Source organism: Populus alba, chromosome 19 (assembly GCF_005239225.2).
Source record: "Populus alba chromosome 19, ASM523922v2, whole genome shotgun sequence".
In the NCBI taxonomy this organism is placed as follows: Eukaryota; Viridiplantae; Streptophyta; class Magnoliopsida; order Malpighiales; family Salicaceae; genus Populus; species Populus alba.
The window spans coordinates 19,033,896-19,054,386 of record NC_133302.1 but is presented as its reverse complement, the minus strand read 5'-3'; the positions used below and the strand labels follow the sequence as shown (position 1 = coordinate 19,054,386).

The 20,491-nt window shown below is 34.3% G+C and overlaps 2 protein-coding genes and 1 pseudogene across 4 annotated transcripts; 2 read left to right on the top strand and 1 right to left on the bottom strand.

Moving 5' to 3' along the window:
• Positions 1-11: 11 nt before the first annotated feature.
• LOC118056654 (glucosidase 2 subunit beta) lies at positions 12-2,865 on the top strand. 3 transcript variants are annotated; one of them, XM_035068925.2, is made up of 6 exons: positions 12-151; positions 412-525; positions 1,372-1,467; positions 2,016-2,180; positions 2,266-2,404; positions 2,517-2,865. In XM_035068925.2, exons 1-5 carry the CDS (start codon positions 133-135, stop codon positions 2,367-2,369), a joined length of 498 nt encoding a protein of 165 aa, XP_034924816.1. In that variant the 5' UTR covers positions 12-132; the 3' UTR covers positions 2,370-2,404; positions 2,517-2,865. The 3 variants fall into 3 exon arrangements, with proteins under 3 accessions (XP_034924816.1, XP_034924814.1, XP_034924817.1); XM_035068923.1 differs by having other exon boundaries at positions 22-250; XM_035068926.1 differs by having other exon boundaries at positions 53-77.
• Positions 2,866-3,253: 388 nt separating this feature from the next.
• LOC118056564 (uncharacterized) lies at positions 3,254-7,676 on the bottom strand (annotated as a pseudogene).
• A 5,103-nt stretch (positions 7,677-12,779) lies between these two features.
• LOC118056653 (basic leucine zipper 34) lies at positions 12,780-16,514 on the top strand. Its single transcript, XM_035068922.2, has 4 exons — positions 12,780-13,810; positions 14,705-14,795; positions 14,917-15,043; positions 15,523-16,514. The coding sequence occupies exons 1-4, from the start codon at positions 13,209-13,211 to the stop codon at positions 15,684-15,686; spliced, it is 984 nt and encodes a 327-aa protein (XP_034924813.1). The 5' UTR covers positions 12,780-13,208; the 3' UTR covers positions 15,687-16,514.
• Positions 16,515-20,491: the final 3,977 nt, after the last annotated feature.

Below are 20,491 nucleotides of genomic sequence, written 5' to 3'. Positions count from 1 at the left end.
AAAGCCACAAGTTCAAAGCCCAAGTCTACAAGACTACAACCAGAGAAAGGACAACTAACAATTTTCTATGAAACATGGTGGGTTGTGTAGTGTAATGCAACCCGAATTGAACTTCAAATTCTCCCAAGAATCATGGAGATAACTCCCCAATGTACTAATTTCAACAATTTGATTCCTTTTATCATCTCCCTGCATTTCCTTGGATCCTCTGTTCAGTCACTTTCACCTCTACTGGGCATCCACCCTTTAGGTTCCTCCCCCGGCTCCCCCTCTCTTTCTGTGTATATATGCCTATCCTTTCGCGTTTCTCATCAAAACCCAATCTTCAATTTTCTTGTTGTTGTTAATTTCATGTAAAGTCTTGATTTTTATTGTTGTTTAGACTAAGTTTGATGTTTGTGGCTTGTGCAGATGAGAAGTACTTTGGTTCACAGGTGATAAAGTGCAAGGATGGTTCAAAGTCATTCAGTAGAGACCGTCTTAATGATAATTTCTGTGATTGTCTTGATGGGACTGATGAGCCTGGTAATAGATTACTACTCTATATTCCATTTGTCCAATTTTGTTAAGAAGACTTGATTTGGCATGGGGCTTGACTTACTGACTCATAATTGATATGTGAGAATTTGAAAATATGATTTGATTTTGTCAGTATGGTAGTGTGACATATGACTGTAGAATGATAAAGTTTGATCCTTCAGCAGATGGGTCGAGACCTTGATATTGCATATTTTACTTTGGGAATTCAAGAAGCGATTCTTAAAAACTTGACACAACTCCACTAAATTCGTTTCTGGCACTGAATGCGTCATTGTTGATGGAAACTATGACATAATGAAGTTGAAGCTGCAGTGATGTGGGAAAGATGTGTCCTTGATAAACATTTTCGACAATAGATTGAGCTAGTGATTTGGGAATATGTGATTTCCCAATTGATAACTCTGAATTCCTATCGTTCAAAACCAGAGGGGCATCAAGTCATTCTTTAAGTAGATTCATGATGGTTTACCTTGCATATGAATTGTAACTTTTGTGTTTGCAACCACTGGACTGAAGTCTTTCCTTAGAAGTTCCTTTATAAGCAAGGAGCATTCAGTCATGTTTTTGTTCGCATTTCGTCATTTCTTGTGGTTATTTTAATAATGTGTGCTCTTTCATGTTGGGCAGTGAAGTTTGGGACTTTGCTCAGGGCAATATCTTTGTTATTTCAACTTTATAGATGATTATATAGATTTTCCCAGTTGAATGAGTGATTCTTCCATCTTTATCATTCACGAGCCACCAAGTTTTGTTTAATGATTAGGGGTTGGTATTCCATGCCATTTACTTCTCACTGAGATGTTTCGGTTGTGACTTTGATTTGTACCGCAGGAACTTCAGCCTGTCCAAGCGGAAAATTTTATTGCAGGAATGCAGGAAGTACACCCAAGTTTATTTTTTCATCCCGTGTAAATGATCAAATTTGTGGTAAGAAAAGTAGTGGAACTGCTTTCTTTGGTTTCCGTTCCCAGTCTAAGTATTTAGTTAAGGCTTCTGGGCTAGATTTTTTCACCACACGCTAAAGATTTAAGCATCTTGCATTGATTTGTGATTGTCTAGTTACCACTTTGTGAGGCATTCTAGCGAATCACTTCTTTTGATGGTCTACTTGCCTTGTCAATACACTAGGCATGATTATGATTGCCAGTTTCTGCAATTGTATGACTTGTTAGCTAGAATCGCATCATATTTTCATGGTCTATTAAAGGATTAACTAGAGTTATGGAATAGTGATGGCGTGACTCTCATGGTGGAGGAACTGTTCTCAGATTCCTTTTCTTTTTTGTTCTCCTCTTGCTAACAATTGGTTTTGGCTCAAATGGCCTGGCTTGCATTCAAGTTATCAAGATAAGAGTAGCACTGCTAAGTTCATCTCTACCCATTAATATATGCCACATGAAGGTTACCTTTCCATCTATTTAAATGGAACTTAGATTTGTTCTCATGTCTAAGAATATCAAATTAATAATCTGTAGATTGCTGTGATGGAAGTGATGAATATGGTAGCGGCATCAATTGCCCCAACACCTGCGTCATGGGTGGAGATTTGGAGTACAAAGCTGGAAATTATATCTCACATATTGATATGAAAGAATCGAAAAGGGGACTTATTTTGGAGGAATTATTCCAGAAGGCTAGAGGTATTTTCAGCAATGAGACACTTAAAATCATACCAAGGTGTAGTGAGAATAATGTAACAAATGAGCTTGTACTTGTTCTTACCAGGATTGAAGGTGATAATCATCCTACAGGTGGTTATCCTAGCCTGTGTAGTGATTTACAGAATATATTATCATCGGATCAAGTTCAAAAGAAGACGCTACCGTTGAAGAAAACCACCACCATGCCTCACAAACTATCTCCGGTAAAGTTCCCTATCATGCACTTTTTGTTCTGTTCTGCTTGGTAACTCAAAATTCTGAATTTCCATATCATGTTTTATGCATTTGTTTTTGTTTCCATATCACCAATTGCAGGTTCCATAGATTTGTTCAAGTCGTTATTGCAAGGCCAGCCTTTGCCCATGGGCATTTTTTTCTTTATACGAGTACAGTCATCAGTCGAGCTTGAGAAGATTTGAACATGATATGGAGGTTGATGTGTAAATTATACTAAAGTGTACAAGAGCCTATGGTACTGAAGAAGTAACTGGGTGTGTCAAGCAATCTATTGAGTTTTATGTACTTTAAAATGGACAAGTTAATAGGTCAGCCAACACATAGCAACACGATACAGCTTACTGTGATTGAGAGAATATTACACCTGGAAAATAATTGCTTCAGAGTTGTGTTCTTACCTATACAAGATATTTCTTTTAGCAGCGCATATTTCTAGTTCTGGTTACTATGCTTTCTCATGCCTCTGTTGTTACTCCCTGAACGTTTCATCGGTTAATGAATGGACTTGAGCATCAATGCAGAGGCATGCCGGATTTGGTTGCCCCGACTTTCCCATTTTTCACTTTTATCGGCAATGAATTACCACTGATTTCTGAAGATACTATTTCGCTGCTATGCTACAATTTCAATAGTTTCTGAACCCTAGATGAGGCATGGAATCGTGGTCCGCTGGATGGCTGGTGTAGTTTGCTCAGCAAGAACGAAACCCACAGAAGAAAACAAACAAAAAAAATCTGTACAGGATGGTCCCTGTGAGCTAATAATAGTGAGCCAAAGATATCATCCTCGCCTTCATACATCAGGAGTCTGCGAACAAAATAAATCTGGTATAATATTATATGACTCAAAACAATGTTGGCATATTTGTTTTAAAAAATGTTTACATTACACTAAAAGCGGGCCTCGAGTACCGCAGTTCCAAATATAGAACACTAATATAGACAGGACACCTGTGTAAAATTCAAAACTGAGTAATGCTGTTTTTTTCCTCTCTGGTTTATCCTATATATTCGCAAACCCTAGGAACTGTTCCCTAACAGGCTACATCACCAAAAATGGTTCGAGTTCAATGAACTTTACAGGTACAATATTCTTTCCTCTAGCAGCTGACAGCGACAATCAGTTTGATTCCAATTTGATTTGGATCATACATAAATGGACCATCATTTTGATGTCTCACTGGAGGGTTCCCCTGTCTCACTGCCATGAACCAGCTGTCAAATGAAGTGAGTCAGATACAGTGCGAAACAAACAAATAGAGGAAAACATTGCAGTGAAAAGAACACTAACGAGAATTGACATACCAACGAGCCAACTCGCTCATATGCTTCCATTACTTTAGGATCTTCCTCGTCTTCGTACCCAACTTGTAATATACGTGGTCCATTCACAGACCAAAAGGCTCTTAGACCTGCCTCCTGCAAAAACCAAAATCTCTGATTCAAAAGAAATAAAAAAGGATACACATTTTAGTACACTCATGTTGTAATTTTAACAGGACACTCGGGAGGGGGGGGGGGGTGTTACATTACTTGGATGGTGGTGCCTAAAAGTTACTAAACCTCAGCGACAAGTCTTGGTAATTTACCCGACAAAGATATCAACTTAAAAGCAAACAGAAAATCAAGTCATAAAAGACTTGTCTACTTGTGTTGCCAGGAAACTAACTATCTCTGGGAAAAAAATATTTGGCATATTAGCATCCAAAAGAAGAGATGATTTAAGATGGATAGCTAATAGAAAAATCAATATCAACAGGGATTCAAAACTGTCAACTAGGTTTGCATGTGTGCATATGATGCAGAGAATATAAATAAACTGTTGTAATGCAACTTATAGCTATTTAATTATGGGCGTGTGCTTAAACATAATTTCAAACTGAATGGGCAATAGCTTAAAACAGTAATGAAATTGTTTCAGAGCTCAAAATGGAGGCTTGGAAGGATGGCCCATGGTTGAAAGGGGAAGTTTCTGATTAGTTGCTGTCAAATGTTTGTTGGCTAAATGACCCAAAACAGTAACGAACTTTTTTATTTATTTGAGTAACTCGACCTATTTTTTTGTAAAAAATAGACCGTTTCATTAATTTTGACCACAGGTAATGGTCTAGAAACAAGACGTGTCGTGAAAACACATGATTTGAAATAATAATAATAATAATAACAGAGGGCCAGAAACCTGGACGGAGGGGCCTTTTTTTACCAAAAAGTAGTCAAGGTAGTACTCTAATAAACAAAACAAAAAAAAAGTTTAGGGGCTAAGTTTACTTTGACACAAAGTTTAGGGTAGTTTTACGTCATCCAGCCATGTTTGTTCCTAGGTAAATAAAAATTTTAATTCAGAGCTGGTGTGGATCACATGAAGTTGCTGCTCCGGATGCCTTATATCCCAGGTTATGATAAGAGAGTGAAGAATCTTGCAGGTTGCGTGCTTCAACTAGCAACTATGTTCTGGGTCTCCTTGCACACTCTCCCTACACAACGGTTGAAACATGAAAAAAAGTAAAATTCATTACCTTCTTTTTTCAATTTCTCCCATTCTATCCTATAGTTGAAACATGAAATAAAACTTAATTACTTATGAAAAAGCATACATCTCACAACACACATTAGTGTTTAATTGAAGTATATGACTCCTTAAAATGAGGGATAAACGGTATACGAGTTCAAGAGAGAGGTAACATTGGTACCTTTTTACCAGCAACAGGAAGAAGTAGAGCTGGCCAAAGAAACTCAGATATCAAAAGCAAATTCTGAAGTTGATTCTCAGCTTCAAAACAACAGTTGCGGAGTGTTCCAAAAACCTGTAAGCAAATATAATGCAGTTTAACTCTATTTATCTTGGTGGCGTTTGGCTGTTTAAGGTCAGCCTGAACTAGGAAGGTAACAGGTAGGGTACCAAATCTATTGGAACTTGAATTTAAGGGCTTTAAGTATTAACAATCTCAAACCTATCCTGAGCCATTTAGAATTTTTCTTACGTCCTAAACACAGTAATAGGAACAGCAACAGAGAACCACAATAAAAAAGGATGACTGCAAGTATGGAACAATTTTCTAGCAATCTTATGTCTTAAAGGAAATGATTGGTTAACACATCTAGATGTGGAAGTTCTTGAACAAAAGAAAATATTTATAAATGCAAAAAGAAGAAAAGGTTGATATATATCTAAAGAAAATGAGGGTCTAAGTGGTGGCGTTTCTCCTAAACATGGGTCCTACAGAGCACATGAATTCGCAGACATATAATATCATGTCAATTCAACAAATTCCTAGAAAATTGTGGTCCGAAAAAAATTAAAGTTTGGGCAATTCATCACCAATAGAGGCACAAAGCAATGGAGGAATGGGACCAAAAAACATCCACATCTCATATATTGCTTGCAAAATTCATTCCCTGGATTTCTCTTGTATAAACAGCCACTAGTTATGAAAGAACAAAACCAAACAAAACCTAATTGTTGAAGAGTACTCTAGAATAAATCTTTGTACTTAAGAGTTAATAATTTATGTATACCCCTTCCTTCCGTAATGGACCTGTTGAATCAAATTGTCGGAGAATCTGCTTCAGCAACCCTCTCTCAGAGTTTAGTAACATCTTCCTTCCAGCTTCTTTCTTCGAAATGTTCACAAGAATGGAACCAACATGATTAAACGGATCATGTGCCATACGCATGGCATTAAGTGCCCAAAAAAAAGGTAGCATACAAAAATATGCATAATATACAAGACATAAAGCCACATAGTAGATGGATAAGCTAAAGAAAAGACAAATTTCAAGGCTCCCAAAAGCGAAGCAAATGTTTGAAATTCAGGGTGGAATAACTTTTAACATGAGTTGGCTTTAACTCTCTCACAAAGGGAGCATTACAAAATAGCTCTTGTTAGTTTTTTTTTTTCTTTCCTTTTTAGCACTCTCAAGCTGCCTTCAAGTAATTTTCATGAAGCAAACAGGTGAGCTTCTGATACTCTCCATTTTTAAGTCTGATATGCATCAATTAGATGTACTACTAGAACTTAATTTGATAAGTCGGAAACATATGAATATATGATTTTAAATTTGGGTACATATTCTGAACCGTATAATAAATTTAAGTAGATATGAAGCAAAACAAATCTCTAGTTTCGTCAGAGGATCTACAAAATGATCTCACCAGCTTCATAACAAATAGGCCTTGCATCTTCTCATCCTCAATCTAACAAGCAAGTGACAATACAACCATTTCTTGTTACTATTTTTGATATGGTGAATCATGGGAAACAAAACCATTACACTCACTCCTCAAGAAAGTGTAATGTAGAAACATATCAACAACCATTAATTTTCAATATCAAGGAATATAATCTAAAATAAATCGCCTAAAATGTACCTGAAGCAAGGACACAATACCAGTATCCAATTGAGTAAGGTTAATTACTAGTAGCATTACCAGCAACCGAGTAACGCTACTATCTGGTTTATACAATACATCCATGGCTGTTTTAATCATCCCCATTTCAACCATCTTGGAAGCTAAATTCGAGTTGAGTGAAAGATTAATAAGAGCTTCTGCTGCAGGTTCAGAAACGTCCTGAAAAATATTAGATCAAATTCCATTAATCCAAAGCTTCTTCATTTCTAAGGCCAATAAACAAACCCAAACCTATGATAACCCTACTAATGCAAAACTTTGCAAGACTGCAGTCGCGCAATCATCCGCACAATTCCCACATGCAAGGCCAGCCATGCATTGTAGCGTGGGGATGAATGCAGTTTCCCTTTTGCGACTGCACGTAGCATCTTCCAACATGTAAAAGAATGTACCTAAGCGGAAAGTTGCAAAACATGCACCTAAACCACACAACTCAAGTAAGTCCTTAACCAAAAAACACTAAATTATTAACAGGAAAGTTGACATACAGGAAAATTAACAAATTATATAACTTTTGTGATTTACAAATGATAATTGATATTAACAACCTTTTTATCCTTAAGAAGCTGAGATAATGAAGGAAGCACAGTACTGGCATGCTTGGAAAGAGACAGTGACCCATCCTCGGATCCAGTTAAGTCTCGAACTATTTCAACAGCTGCCTTCTTCACCTAAAAACATCATTATTCCACTAATTAATTTACATTAAGAGAAAAAGAAAAGGAAAAGAAAAAACAACCCATGAAAGAAAGAAAAGAAAAGAGCAGAGTGAAACTTACAGGTGGGGAAGGAGAGGAAAGACACCAGTTCTTCAAGCTCCGTGGCCATGGCTGCTCTGCTGTTGTCTTTGGCAGCTCTGCTGGGGAGGGAGGCTGTAGAATCTAATATGAGATACTGGGTTGGGCTTTCTTTTGATTTGTAGCTAGTTTTCCATGGGCTTTGTCCCATGAGGGATTTTAATTATAGGGAAACTATAAATCAATTCTCAAACTACACATGGTTTCATTTAAGTGCTTAAAGTTAACAATTAAGCAATTTAGTCCTTAATTATTAGATTAGATTGTGGTAATGTTATTTACCCCTTCTTTTGATGAGTAGAGCATGATACCAACCCAGGACATATCACACTTTACCCATTATGAGATTTTTACTAATATTGTGTCAACAACAATTAAGAAATTTAGTTTTTATATTTTTTTTTCATGCCCGTATATTTTTATGCATAAAAATATGATAATTATCTATAAATTTAATTGATGTTCTTTTAGAATGATCAAAGTGAGTGAATGTTTTTTTTATAGTTATTCTCATGATTCAAATTCAAATATGAATAATAATGTTTTATTCAAAGTTTTACTTAAAAGAGTTACAACTCAAATTTACCTGATGATATTTCAAAATTCAAGATATGTAATTAAAATGTTGTTTAGTGTTTAAGATGGTGGTTAATCAATATATTCAAGTGTTTTGATTTTTTCTTCTTAATCTAAAGTACTCCAAACTTATAGTAAAAACTTGAATACTTTCAAAAAACAATCTCAATCAGGAGACTTAAAGACTATCCGATAATAAAATCAATATATTTATGGGAAATATAATAAATGATTTAAAAGAGCTTTAAATTCAAGGAATAAAGATATTTCTTCTTGAGTTTTAAGTTGATTAATGCTTTGAAATTTATATATCTCTATCTCAAGAGATGAAAAGTTATGAACCATTTACTTAGATGATTCAAGAGATATAAGAAACCTTGTACACATACACCTATAAGTATAGCGAAATTATTACCTTAATATAAAGAATTATTCTTGATGGAGAGATATGGTGGTTTATCATATCTTTAATACTTATATTGTAAAGAATTGTTTAGGATCAGGCATATATCCTTAAAACTTGAACATTTCCAAGTTTTTTAGATTCAACATATTCACTAGACACATGTTTTCTTGGATTTAGCTGATTATTAAATCCAAGTTCTTTGAATCTAGTATATTCGTCAAGTCCATGTTATCTTAGACTTAATTAATTATCAAGTTTAAGTTCTTTGAATCTGGTATATTTACCAGACCCATTTTATTTAAAATGATTGTTATAAATAAAAATCTTAACCAAAAATAACTCATTGCTACACCCACTATATGTTGGAAATTCACTAAGTTTTTCTTTTCATTAAGAAATGGTTTGTAGAATTCGTAGGTTTTGTTCTACGTCAGTGTCCATGGATATATGGAGTTCGATCTCATTATTGTTGTGGAGAAATGCTAAGGATGAACTGATAAAATCGAGATGAGGAAGTTTCACAAATGGTGTTGAATGTCATCTGAACATGTCTAGGTTTTGTTTGGCCAATTTCTGTGATTGAGTCCCATCTTTGATGGTGAAACCAGTTACAGCTATCTCTCATTTATATTTACTGCTGTAGGTTGATGGTTGCATTGAGCAGTCAGTGTCACTGTGTCCCCTACCATGTTCTTTTTGGGACATCACTACTCAATTGAGCCTGCCACCTGATAAGAAGTAAGAACCTGGCTTTGTAATTAGGTAGCTGTATGCATCAATTATGCATCCAGCCTTGTTTTTTTTTCTTTTTTGGTAGCATGTTGCTTGCTTATGCATTATGATAATCGTACGAAAGATATTCTTGAAAATTACATAGCATTGCCCATGAAAGGGAAGTAGTTGAAAAAACATGGAATCAATTACCAAAGAACATGGAGAAAGAAAAATCTTGCCCTAATATTTTATCCTCTTCTTTTTATGCTTCTTCCGTTATAATTTTGGGTGCTTAAGTTACTTGAAATGACGAAATGAATTCTTTTATATATTGAACATTTTTCTAGGTTCGACTCATGGGTGGATGATTTTTAAAAGTTAAATTATAAAAAATAAATTGTTAACTTGAGATTCTCAATCAATCGTATACTTATATGTGAGTTGAGAAATGCAAATAATAAGATTCGAGTTAGGAATATTGTATTCTTTTTCTAGTTGATCACTCAATCATTCTTAATCTTAAGAGCTAAATTATGAAGAGAAAAAAAAAACCCATTAACTCAAGATTCTTAATCGATCGTATATTTACATGTTGATTGAAAAATGCAAGTAATAGGATTTGAACTAATAATGTATTCTCCTCCTGGATGATTCCTTATCATTTAATTGTTGATGTCAAGTTTAGCTACTCTTGCTTGCTATGACCAGATGATGTTAACCATTTTGATCTTCTCAGATTCAATCTTATTCTTCTGACAACAAGATGCTGTTCAAGTAAAAAATTCTGCTGATAAGAATCCTGGAATTGTTTGAGGTATCAATCTAATATAGAAAAAACAGCGGAGAGATGAGAACAACACCACAGTTTCCAAGTGAAGAAGTGAAATATGGAGCATTGAAAGTGACAAAGGAGGGGTTGAGGACCGGAAAGACTTTGCTGCCTTTCCTCCACCCTCTTCCTTACGCATGGACTCCATTGATCGTTCGATATTCTTGCACAATTTTCCCATCTTCGTTTTTCCTTTTTTTTTTTTTGACAGTTGAAGAATCGAGCAGTTTCAGCCAAGTTCGTCCACATTTACTAGAAAGTTTATTTCTCACAGTATGGTTGTCAGGAGCAAACTCGCCTAGCATAGGAGCAAACTCGCCTAGCATAGGAGCCAACTCACGTAGCAGAGGAGCCAAACTCACCTAGCATAGGAGCAAACTCACTTAGCATAGGAGCCAAACTCGTCAAGGTTATGACGTTCATGATGAAAGGGCAAGTTGGAGTTGTTTAAAGCGTTCTGCTTTCCAGATCTGTTGTCTATCTGATGCAGAACTTGTGGCATCCTGACATCTGCATCTGTGAGACGTAAAGGGTATTAATTTTTGGTTTCATTGCAACTTGTAAGGCCAACTTAGACTTAATATATACTAGCTAGGTTATTTTCTGCATTTCTTCGCTGGAACCATTAAAATATAAATAATCTTTCCAATACTTGTAATTTTATTTCTTTTTTCTAGCATCTTTCAAATAAATTTTTATTCAACAACACAAGTAACCAAATTTATTATTTTTTTTTGAAACTTTTTTTCCACACTACAAACATAAAAATCATCATAATACCAAATAAACTAATAATTATAGTTTTAAAATCCGGCACGACAAGTCAACCAAAAACCCGACTGACTTAGGACAGAAATCGAACTGAGTTTAAAAAAAAATAAAAGAATTCAAAAACTCGGGTGACCCGGTAAATTGACACGGTTAACCTATCAAGACTCGATCAAAATTCGTTGACTATTTATTTTTTAATTAAAATAATATCATTTTAATTTATATATATAAAAAATTAGGATTGGTTCAATTAAAATTTGTGACCCTGATGTTAGACCGGATCAATCACTTGTGGATATGATGATTAAACTTGAATTAATAAAAACCAACATAAATTCTAGTTTGACATGGAAGGTGCCTAGAAGCTGTGGCTAGCCAAATTATTATTAATGTATGGAAATAGAATTAGGGACACAGTGCTCTACATGTGGGTATGGTTTGGGGAGAAAGCAAAGAAAGCTTTGAGCGTGCAAACAAATCACATGGTCTCCACGATCCCCTTTGCTAATAACTCTTCCACGATCCCCACCATTTCCCTACTCTTTATTAATAGCTACTGATTTCTTTATTTACTTTTTTGTTTGATATAGTTAATGACAGATCAGACCACCCCCCATGAATTTAGGTTTTGTTTAGCTTTAAATTATTTTAATTTTTAATTTTTTAAAATTATTTTGATGTATTTTAATGTATTTCTAAATAAAAATACTTTAAAAAATAATATAACTCATAAATAAATCCTTATACTCCACGAATGAAGGTTGCACCCAAGCAACGTATTAATTAATTAATGGATGACTCAACTTATAATATGATTCCAAGTTCTTTTAGCATCACCTTTTACTCGTAATAATCACTTGCTTTAATTTGTTATAATTAAGTTCCTACATCAACAATACATATGATTTTTAAAAAGAACAGAGAAAATTATTCCCAAAAAAATGATAAACCAAATGAAATCTGTGGGATGATCTCATAATCTAATAACCTCGATTATTTTTCAAATCAATCCTCAAATTGAATTTAACCCTATAATGATAGTTAAACCTAGTCTGGTTTCATGAATTGACTTAAAAAGGTTGGAACTTCAATCTAATTAGGTCATATAGGCCATGTTTTTAATTCAACCCGATCATAAAATAGCTTTCGTAAAACCTAGTTAACTTTACCGGATTTTTATAATCCAATTGACACTGTTAAATTTGTTGAGGAACACCAAATAATTTTTTTAAAAAAAAACAAAATTATTATTTAAATAAAAGTGATTTACCTAATAACCAGTAACTCAAATCCTTTTCCCGTTAATCTTTGAGTCGAGTTTGGAAAATCATAAATTACATCAAATTCTGAAAATTGGTAAAATCAGACCTTTTACTTTACTTTGGACGTTATATTAACCCTAACCTTTTCAATTTTTGATCACACACGGTTACTTCATGCAATTATGTGTGTGAGATGGACAGAGTTGTACCGAGGGATTATTCGTCACCATGAAATGGATAGAGTCAATTAAAAATATTTTTTTATTTTTATCCAAATTCATATTATTTTATTTAAAAAAAAACTCAAAAATAATATTATTTCACGATAAACTCGGACGAATGCATCCATCTAGGGGACTTGAACCTGGTCTGAAAAGTATGATAAACAGTGATGCAGAGAAAGGGCATGGTATTGCTGGGTACATAGGAATGTCTATTTAGAAGATGATAGAGATAATGAGACTATTATAAGGCAAGGTACCCCCTAAAAGGACGGTCACTAAGGGCACGTGGTCACTGATTCCTCTATTTATTAAACAACTAGCGACCTTGCAGGATTGCCTTTCAGACAAGACCTCCTCACAGCTGTTGATAGCTGTCCAATATTTCCCCATGTGACCCCACTGCATGCCTCCCCTCCCCTCTCCAATTGATGGGAGAGAGAAAGGACATTTTCAAGATTGTTAAGAATTTTCCTTATAATATTGTCAGTGGCAGCCATGAGATCAAAAGAAAGAAAGATTGCCCTTTTAATGATGATGGTGTTCATGTTCTTCTTCTTGATGTTCTTGTGTCTTTCTTCCCTCCCTCTTCTTGCACTCTCTCCAACATCACATTATCAATCCATTTTCTGATATTTACATTAACATATGTTATATAATGGTTTTGTAAGAGATTGTTTTATAAATTTCTGTTCTTGATTTCCTTGAATTATACCTTCTTCTTCTTCTTTTTTGTGTCATTTGGGATTGTTGCATTATTGCTGTTACATTATAGCATTTGGTAATGGCACAATTACCTCCAAAAATACCGAACGTGACACCGAGTTGGCCCGATTTTTCTCATAAAAAATTACCAATAATTGGCATTATGGAGACATCGCCACCCCGTGATGCTAATATCATCACCGCCATTGTTACAAACCCTTCGTGGGTTGACGAATTTCTCGACTTCTCGTCGACGAGACGTGGGACACATAGGAGGTCGGTGAGTGACTCCATTGCATTCCGGGAAGAAGCACCAATGATGTTAGAGAAATGTCGTCCCACGGGTGCACCGGGATTAGGGTCGGGACATAACAGCAGCAGTGACTTTGACAAGTTTGACTATGAGCAGCTTATGTCCATGTTTAACGATGATATCTCCAATGCTGTGGCAGCTCCTAATTCTAGCTCCACACCTTCTTCGCCGTCTGATCACAACAGCATTAATGATGAGAAAGAAGCTATAGGAGTGGCGTCTAAGCATAAGCAGCAGCAGAAGGTGAGGAATGAGAATGATGAAGGGCAAAGTCCATCTGAATGGGAGACACCGGCTACTGTCTCAACCGCCACCGATCCTGCTGCTACTTCTAATGAACGGAAAATCGATCCCAAGAGAGTTAAGAGGTAAGCATCCACATAACACCATTTAAATTTTTTCATCTTCGAAGCATAACTTTTTTGTGGATAAATTAATTAAATTAGCAAAAGGTAAAATTCAAATGAGATTGGTTCTGATCCTTCTTCTGATTTGCAATTTTAACCTTTTTTCTTTTTTTTTCTTTTAATTTTTGTAGGTTCTATAGAAAGAATGTGAAGCCATAAATGTTGTTTCATTAATTTATGTGGATATCAGTTAGTTTAGGTATCGTTAACATGAAAAGAAGAAGTCAAGATGGGATAGGAGAAATTAACTCAAGGATACTTAGCTTGAGAAAAAAATTTATTGATTCAACCACTCCATGGTCTTAGATTAGAAAAGGCAAAAATTAGTTTATATGAATGCTAAATTATAAAAAATTACACTGAATTTCGAGTTAAATTAAACTTAGTTTCTAATTTTTATTTTATTTTTTTAATCTGAGTGCTTTAAATTTTATTTTATTTTTGATAAAAAAAAAATAGGTATTTTTGTTTATTCTAATTACAAATGATATTTATAAACACAATATATATTGTGAAAATAAGTGATTTGAAAAAAATATAAAATTAATGGAGAGACGAAAACGTGGATATGTAGAGCCTAATTTTTTTTCTTTTTTTTTTTATTAAAAGATAGTTCATGGTACTCAAATAAATAAAAAAATATCTCAAGAGCTAAATTCAGTTTGACCAGAGTTCGGTATGATTTTAGGTAATTTAGCCCTTATATTTATATAATAGATAATAAATATGATTAATTTAGGACCTATACGCACGTACAATTGCAAATGCAACGAGAAAGAATCATATTCTAGTTACTAACTTAATTTGAGTGATCATATGGTTTTCATTATTAATTTTTTGTTTTTGCATTATTAGGATCTTGGCAAACAGACAATCTGCTCAAAGATCACGGGTGAGAAAGCTGCAGTACATATCTGAGCTTGAACGCTGTGTAACATCATTGCAAGTAAGTAATTTCCAATTAACCTTAACTAATTCTCTTACAAGCATCATAATTATGCTAATCTTGCATGGTTTGAAATGTAATAATAAGTTTTTAATTCTGTCTAATTTTGTGCTTAATGAAGGGAGAAGTTTCAGGGTTGTCACCAAGGGTTGCATATCTAGACCATCGAAGGTTGCTTCTAAATGTTGACAACAGTGCTCTTAAGCAAAGAATCGCTGCACTGGCTCAAGATAAGATTTTCAAAGATGGCGAGTTCATAAACCCGTAATCTCATCTTAATCACGATATATATAATACTTAGCACGAGCTTCAGTCCTAGATAAGTTATAGGGGTAGGGTTTCTTTAGCTATAATAATCCACTTCATGATTAAAGCAAAGACTGTTAATGCATGTTCTTTGTTAGCCCACAAATATTATTCAACTCCATTATTTAATACATAACACGTGAATTGATCCCATTTTGTTCTATATACTATTAAGGAGTCAGATTTTAACATATGATCAATCCTGGTTTTAAGTTTTTCTCAATTTTCTCTGAGGGGGAGGGGACCAAAATTCATGAACTGAGGTGGGAGCTGATATGATTGGTTTGGTCTTCATCTGCAATAGTTTTTCTTGCTTGCTGTGCTCAAATGTATTGAATGGTGAAATTTGGAATCAAGCTTAGTGATCACAGTGCTTGGTTAATATTGGATTTGTCTAACTAGCTGATTCGAACAAATGCAGCTCATCAAGAAGCATTGAAGAGGGAAATAGAGAGGCTAAGGCAAGTGTATCATCAACAGAACCTCAAGATGGAAAATACTTCACCACCATCACCATCATCAACCCCTTCCAATGGCCCCACAACTCCTTCAACCGATAAAGAACAGCAGCTATTTCAAGTTTAGGTCTATCCAGTGATTTTCTCAAGAAATGGTACAGTGAAAAGTAAATTCTCTTTATCATTGGACAGCAGGAAAGTGGTACAAAGTGACATATGATTTCATTATCATACTAGTTCTTACAAAATAATGAAGAAAATATTGGAACATCTTGAAGGATCCAAAAGTTATTCTCGGTTGCTTAATTAAGTGGGTTTGGAATATTTTGGTGTTCGAGAGCAAAGCTAGCTAGAGCTCGTTACTCACTTGACCATGCTTGGAAAATTCACTGGAAAAAATAAAGCCACAAAGATGTTGAAGAGCTGTGGCTAAAATTTTGGTGCTCTCTCTGTGCTGCTGCTAAGCTGTGCATTCACGTGCAATGTTCACGTCTTACAGGGCCCACTCAGGATTACATGATTGGATGGATAGCGGAGAAAATCATGTGCATCTGTGATATGAAAGAGCCCAAAACAAAAAGGAAAAAGAAGCTGCTGATTATTTTATTAAAAAAAAATAACATTTTCTTGCTTTAAATTAGGAGGAGGGCTGCTATGGCTGGTGATGATAATTCTTTTGCATACTTAACGGTCATCCTTAATGATTTATTTAATGTTGTCTACTCTTTTTATAAGTCATGTCAGGAAGGCAGAAGATGATGGTTTAAGGATATGTAAGGAAGGGTGACTGTCAGGGAAGTGGTGTTTTTGATACTTTGATGTCAGAATTTCTGTTTTTTTCTGTAATTTTTTTTGTCTAATTATTACTGAAAAACAGGAGAAAAAAAACAGATTTGCATATTTATTTCAATTGTACATAGTAAAATTTATAAAATTTGGGTTGTGTTGTATGTTCTTCGATGGATGGTTGATCAAGGATTTATTCCGAAGTTTACATCTACTTGTTAGCTTGTGTTAGTGTATTGAAACAAGTCAAACAAGTTTTTATTTATCACACTTCTGTTAGATCTGTTTCAGCTTCTCCAAATTCATTGTTAATCTTGCTGTGGGTTGTGTGACCACAAGATCATTAAGTTCACATCAATTTAGCAAACATGAAAAATAACGATCAGAATCCTGCAACAAAATGAGCAGGCAAAAGCATTTTCCATTCTCAACGAAGCATTTGTAATTGTTGGCTTCCATGCAGGAGCTCTTGAACTATAAATGCTTAGCAATGATTTTCCATCAATCTTCCCTCAAGCCATCAATAGCAGAAGTCTAGATCTTGAATCTGGGTACTTTTGCTACCCCTCCCCTGTTTGCAGCTGAGATTAAGCAATAGTTAGGTGTTGCTGTATCACAAAATGATCAGGACAGAAGATAGATGATTCAGATTAAATGTATCACAAAATGACTTGAGATGAATCCTTCTTGGAAATACTTTTTCAAGTTTTAATTGGCTTGTATATTTTAAATAAGTTTTCTATTATCTTCTCAATTGGGGTTTCCAGACTTTATATGTTAAGGGAGACCTTGTTCGCATATCTTTTTCTTTTATTACATTAGGAAATACATGCAAGTATTAGTGTTCTTTCCGTTGATGATAGAAAAACATGCCTAGAAAACCCTGTCTTCTGCCTTCATTTTCCATTTTCCAACCATAGGACCCTTGTTCATATGTAGCTAGATCTTGCTGCCTTTCTTATTGTTGTCCAGAATCAATCTGCTGTACCTGTGGCTGATGCTTCTGGTTCTGGTTCTCCAGCTCCAGTTGAAGATGTGATGCAGATGCTGTTTCCCTGGCTGGTAGTTCGGTTGTCGCTGCTGGTAGTTCCGCCGCCGCTGCTTCTTCCGGGGCTACTCTTGTTTCATTGAGAGGATAATAAATAAAAAGGAGCAAAAGAGAAATTGTGGTTGTCGATAATAAATTTCTCAAATATGCTACCACAAAGGAGCCTCCATCGCAGCCAACCTTTGCTGTTGTCGTGAATAGTGACCACTCTACCAAGAAATTTCAAGTTTAGACTCTGTAGCTTGTACTCCTAGCACTAATTTCCTTAGCACGGGCAACTATATGTGCTTTAGATTCATAGCTTACCAAATAATAGGAACCTGTTACTGTTTGCATTTAGCATATCAGTTGTCCATATTGTATTATTGAAGTTTCTTCTGATAGCTTTTCATTTAAGACTAAGCTGCTTTCTGACTATAATTAATGCTAGTGTTGAATTGATTCCCGTTATGTGGAGTCTTTATCTTATTAACTCTTGTTCAGAGTCCTCTTAATTGACTCGTGATGAGAAAGAAGCCCCAGAAAACCAATAGCACAATTCAAGCATTGATACAAAATGTTCAGACAAGCAACTCAGAATTAAAGCAGAATAGCTGGTTGAAATCTAGAACACATGCTAATCCAGAGTAGTTTCATCAGGGAAATAAATAAATTTGTAAAAAAAGCCCTGTAGTTTCTATTTTAATATACAAAAAAAAGAGTATAAAATCATTCAAATGTACAGTTATTGCCAGGCACCTCGATTTTCCATTTCAGATGCAAATAGAATTTGTTCATAAAACCTGCGATCATGCCGCCATGACCGTTGTAGTTCTAGTTCCTGTTGAGGCTCTTGTTCATCATTATTAAAGGGCCGGTGCTCTCTCCAGATTTGGCAAATAGAAGGAAGGTAAAAAAGAAAAAGAGCAATTGAGGATGTTCCTATAGTAACCAGAAATGGTCCAATGAAGGAATGTATGGAGATCTCCATGGCCACTCTCTCTTCTTCCCCGGCCGGCACGAGTTGTGCGATCTACAATACCACCTAAACTGAATTTGCGAGGTTTGTTTCCCATGGCAAAAGGATCAACAGTACTGTCTACTGTAGACATTCCATTCGACAAAGAAGATGATAGAAAGAGAATCAAGAGGACTCGCGGTTTTCCAGATGGAATCATTTTCTCATGATTTACTTATCAACATTGATACACACAGCAAGAACACTTAAATAATAAGAATAGTACAATTGATTTTTTCAATCCATCAGACTTGGATTTTCACGATTGCCATCTGGAGCTTGGCGGCAATTCTCACTTTTCTATTTCTTTTTTTTTAATAATTATATTTTTTATTTTAAATTAATATTTGTTTTAGTGTTAGATTATTTTAATGCGTTGATTTTAAAAATAAAAAAAAATATTATTTTAATATATTTTTAAATAAAATATATTTTAAAAATAAGGGTGTATTTTATAAAAATAATATTATGTTTTATTAATAAAAATAGCATGATAAGATCGACAAGCCAATATAATGATAGCTAGACATGACCCAATTTTCTATATATATATATATATATATATATATATTTTTTTTTTTTTTTTTTTTTTTGGTTATTATTTTTTAATTATTTTAGGCCCATTATTGAATTGATTTTTATTTTCAATTTCATCCACTAATTAAAAATATATATTTTAATTTTAATTTTGATTTTTATTCCTTTTATTTTGATTTTTATTTTTTTAGAATTCTTTTATGTAATTGATATTCTTTTCTCATTACTCATGCTTGGTTCATAAAAGATGCCGACTTTTACTCGTTCTAGATCTTGGAAGATTGGATTTGTTCATAACAGATTATTTTTTTCTCTCTCTTTGCGAGCGTTTTTACTAATAACTGAACAAAATTCCAGTGAAATAGGAGAAATTTTATGGTATTTTTAACTTGTACTTATCGTACAATACGATGTTTATTCAATAAGATAGATGAGAAAAGAGAGAGAAATAGAAAAAAATATTTGTTGAATAAATAAAAGTAATATTATCACATTTAGTGAGCTCGAATATGAAAAAAAAATTTATTTTGTGTTGACCTTTTTGTTTTATAGCATATCCACGTTGCACTGTAAGTTAAATATTATTTTTTTTCAAAATAAATTATATATAAGTTTTTTAACGCATTTCTATAGTTAAAAAAATTCTAAATGTAAATCAAAAAATTAACTCATACATGTAATTAAATAAATTAACTATATGCTTTTATAAATAAATAAATCATCAATGATAACTAAAAATAAAATTAAAAATATAAATATAAATCAAGATATTTTATCTCCTTACATCATTCCAGATCAGATTGAGTAAACAATGTCGGCTCCACAGTAGACAGCCAAAGCATTTTAGTTTTTTATCTAATAGTTACAGATTGAGTCCTGTAAAGTTTGGAGTGAAATAGCAGTCTTAGGAAAGCATAGATATGAACAAGGAGAGAAAAAAATCCCCACGGATGAAATCTTCTTCTGGGTATTAGTTTCTTTTTTCTAAATCCCACACCCCACCTAACAAGGTGAAAGGTACAAGCATTCCTTCCCTTGAAATTTATGTTGATCCAAATCAAGTTCCAAAATGCATTACTAGCAACTTCTCAATTCTTGGTCTCATCGATCATTAAATGAAATCTACAGGATTTCTAGACAAATAAATATGAGTTAGCAAAGAGGGGATTTAGGTCTTGGCACCGTGCAAAAAATAATGGATAAAGCATCAAAGAATCTTCAACGGCATGTTTACATGCAGAGTAGGAACCAAAATCAGGGATTCTTAGCATGTACAACTCAATGAACAGTGTTACCATCAGTTTGCAAATCAATCAAAGAAAAGCCATTAATTCGACATAAACTTGCAATGCCCGATTGTTTCTGCCCCGCAGTGAGAGCAGATGATGAAGGCTTGGAGGAATTAACCATTTCCCCCCTCTTTTACTCAGTCTGTAACTTCAATGCTTCACAACTTAGGGGCATTCTATCTGTTACTATGTTTCTAGGCTCTAACCCCAAAAGCTATGCTCTTACAGATACAATACCACAAGGACCATATGGATAACAAAACTACACTGAAGAA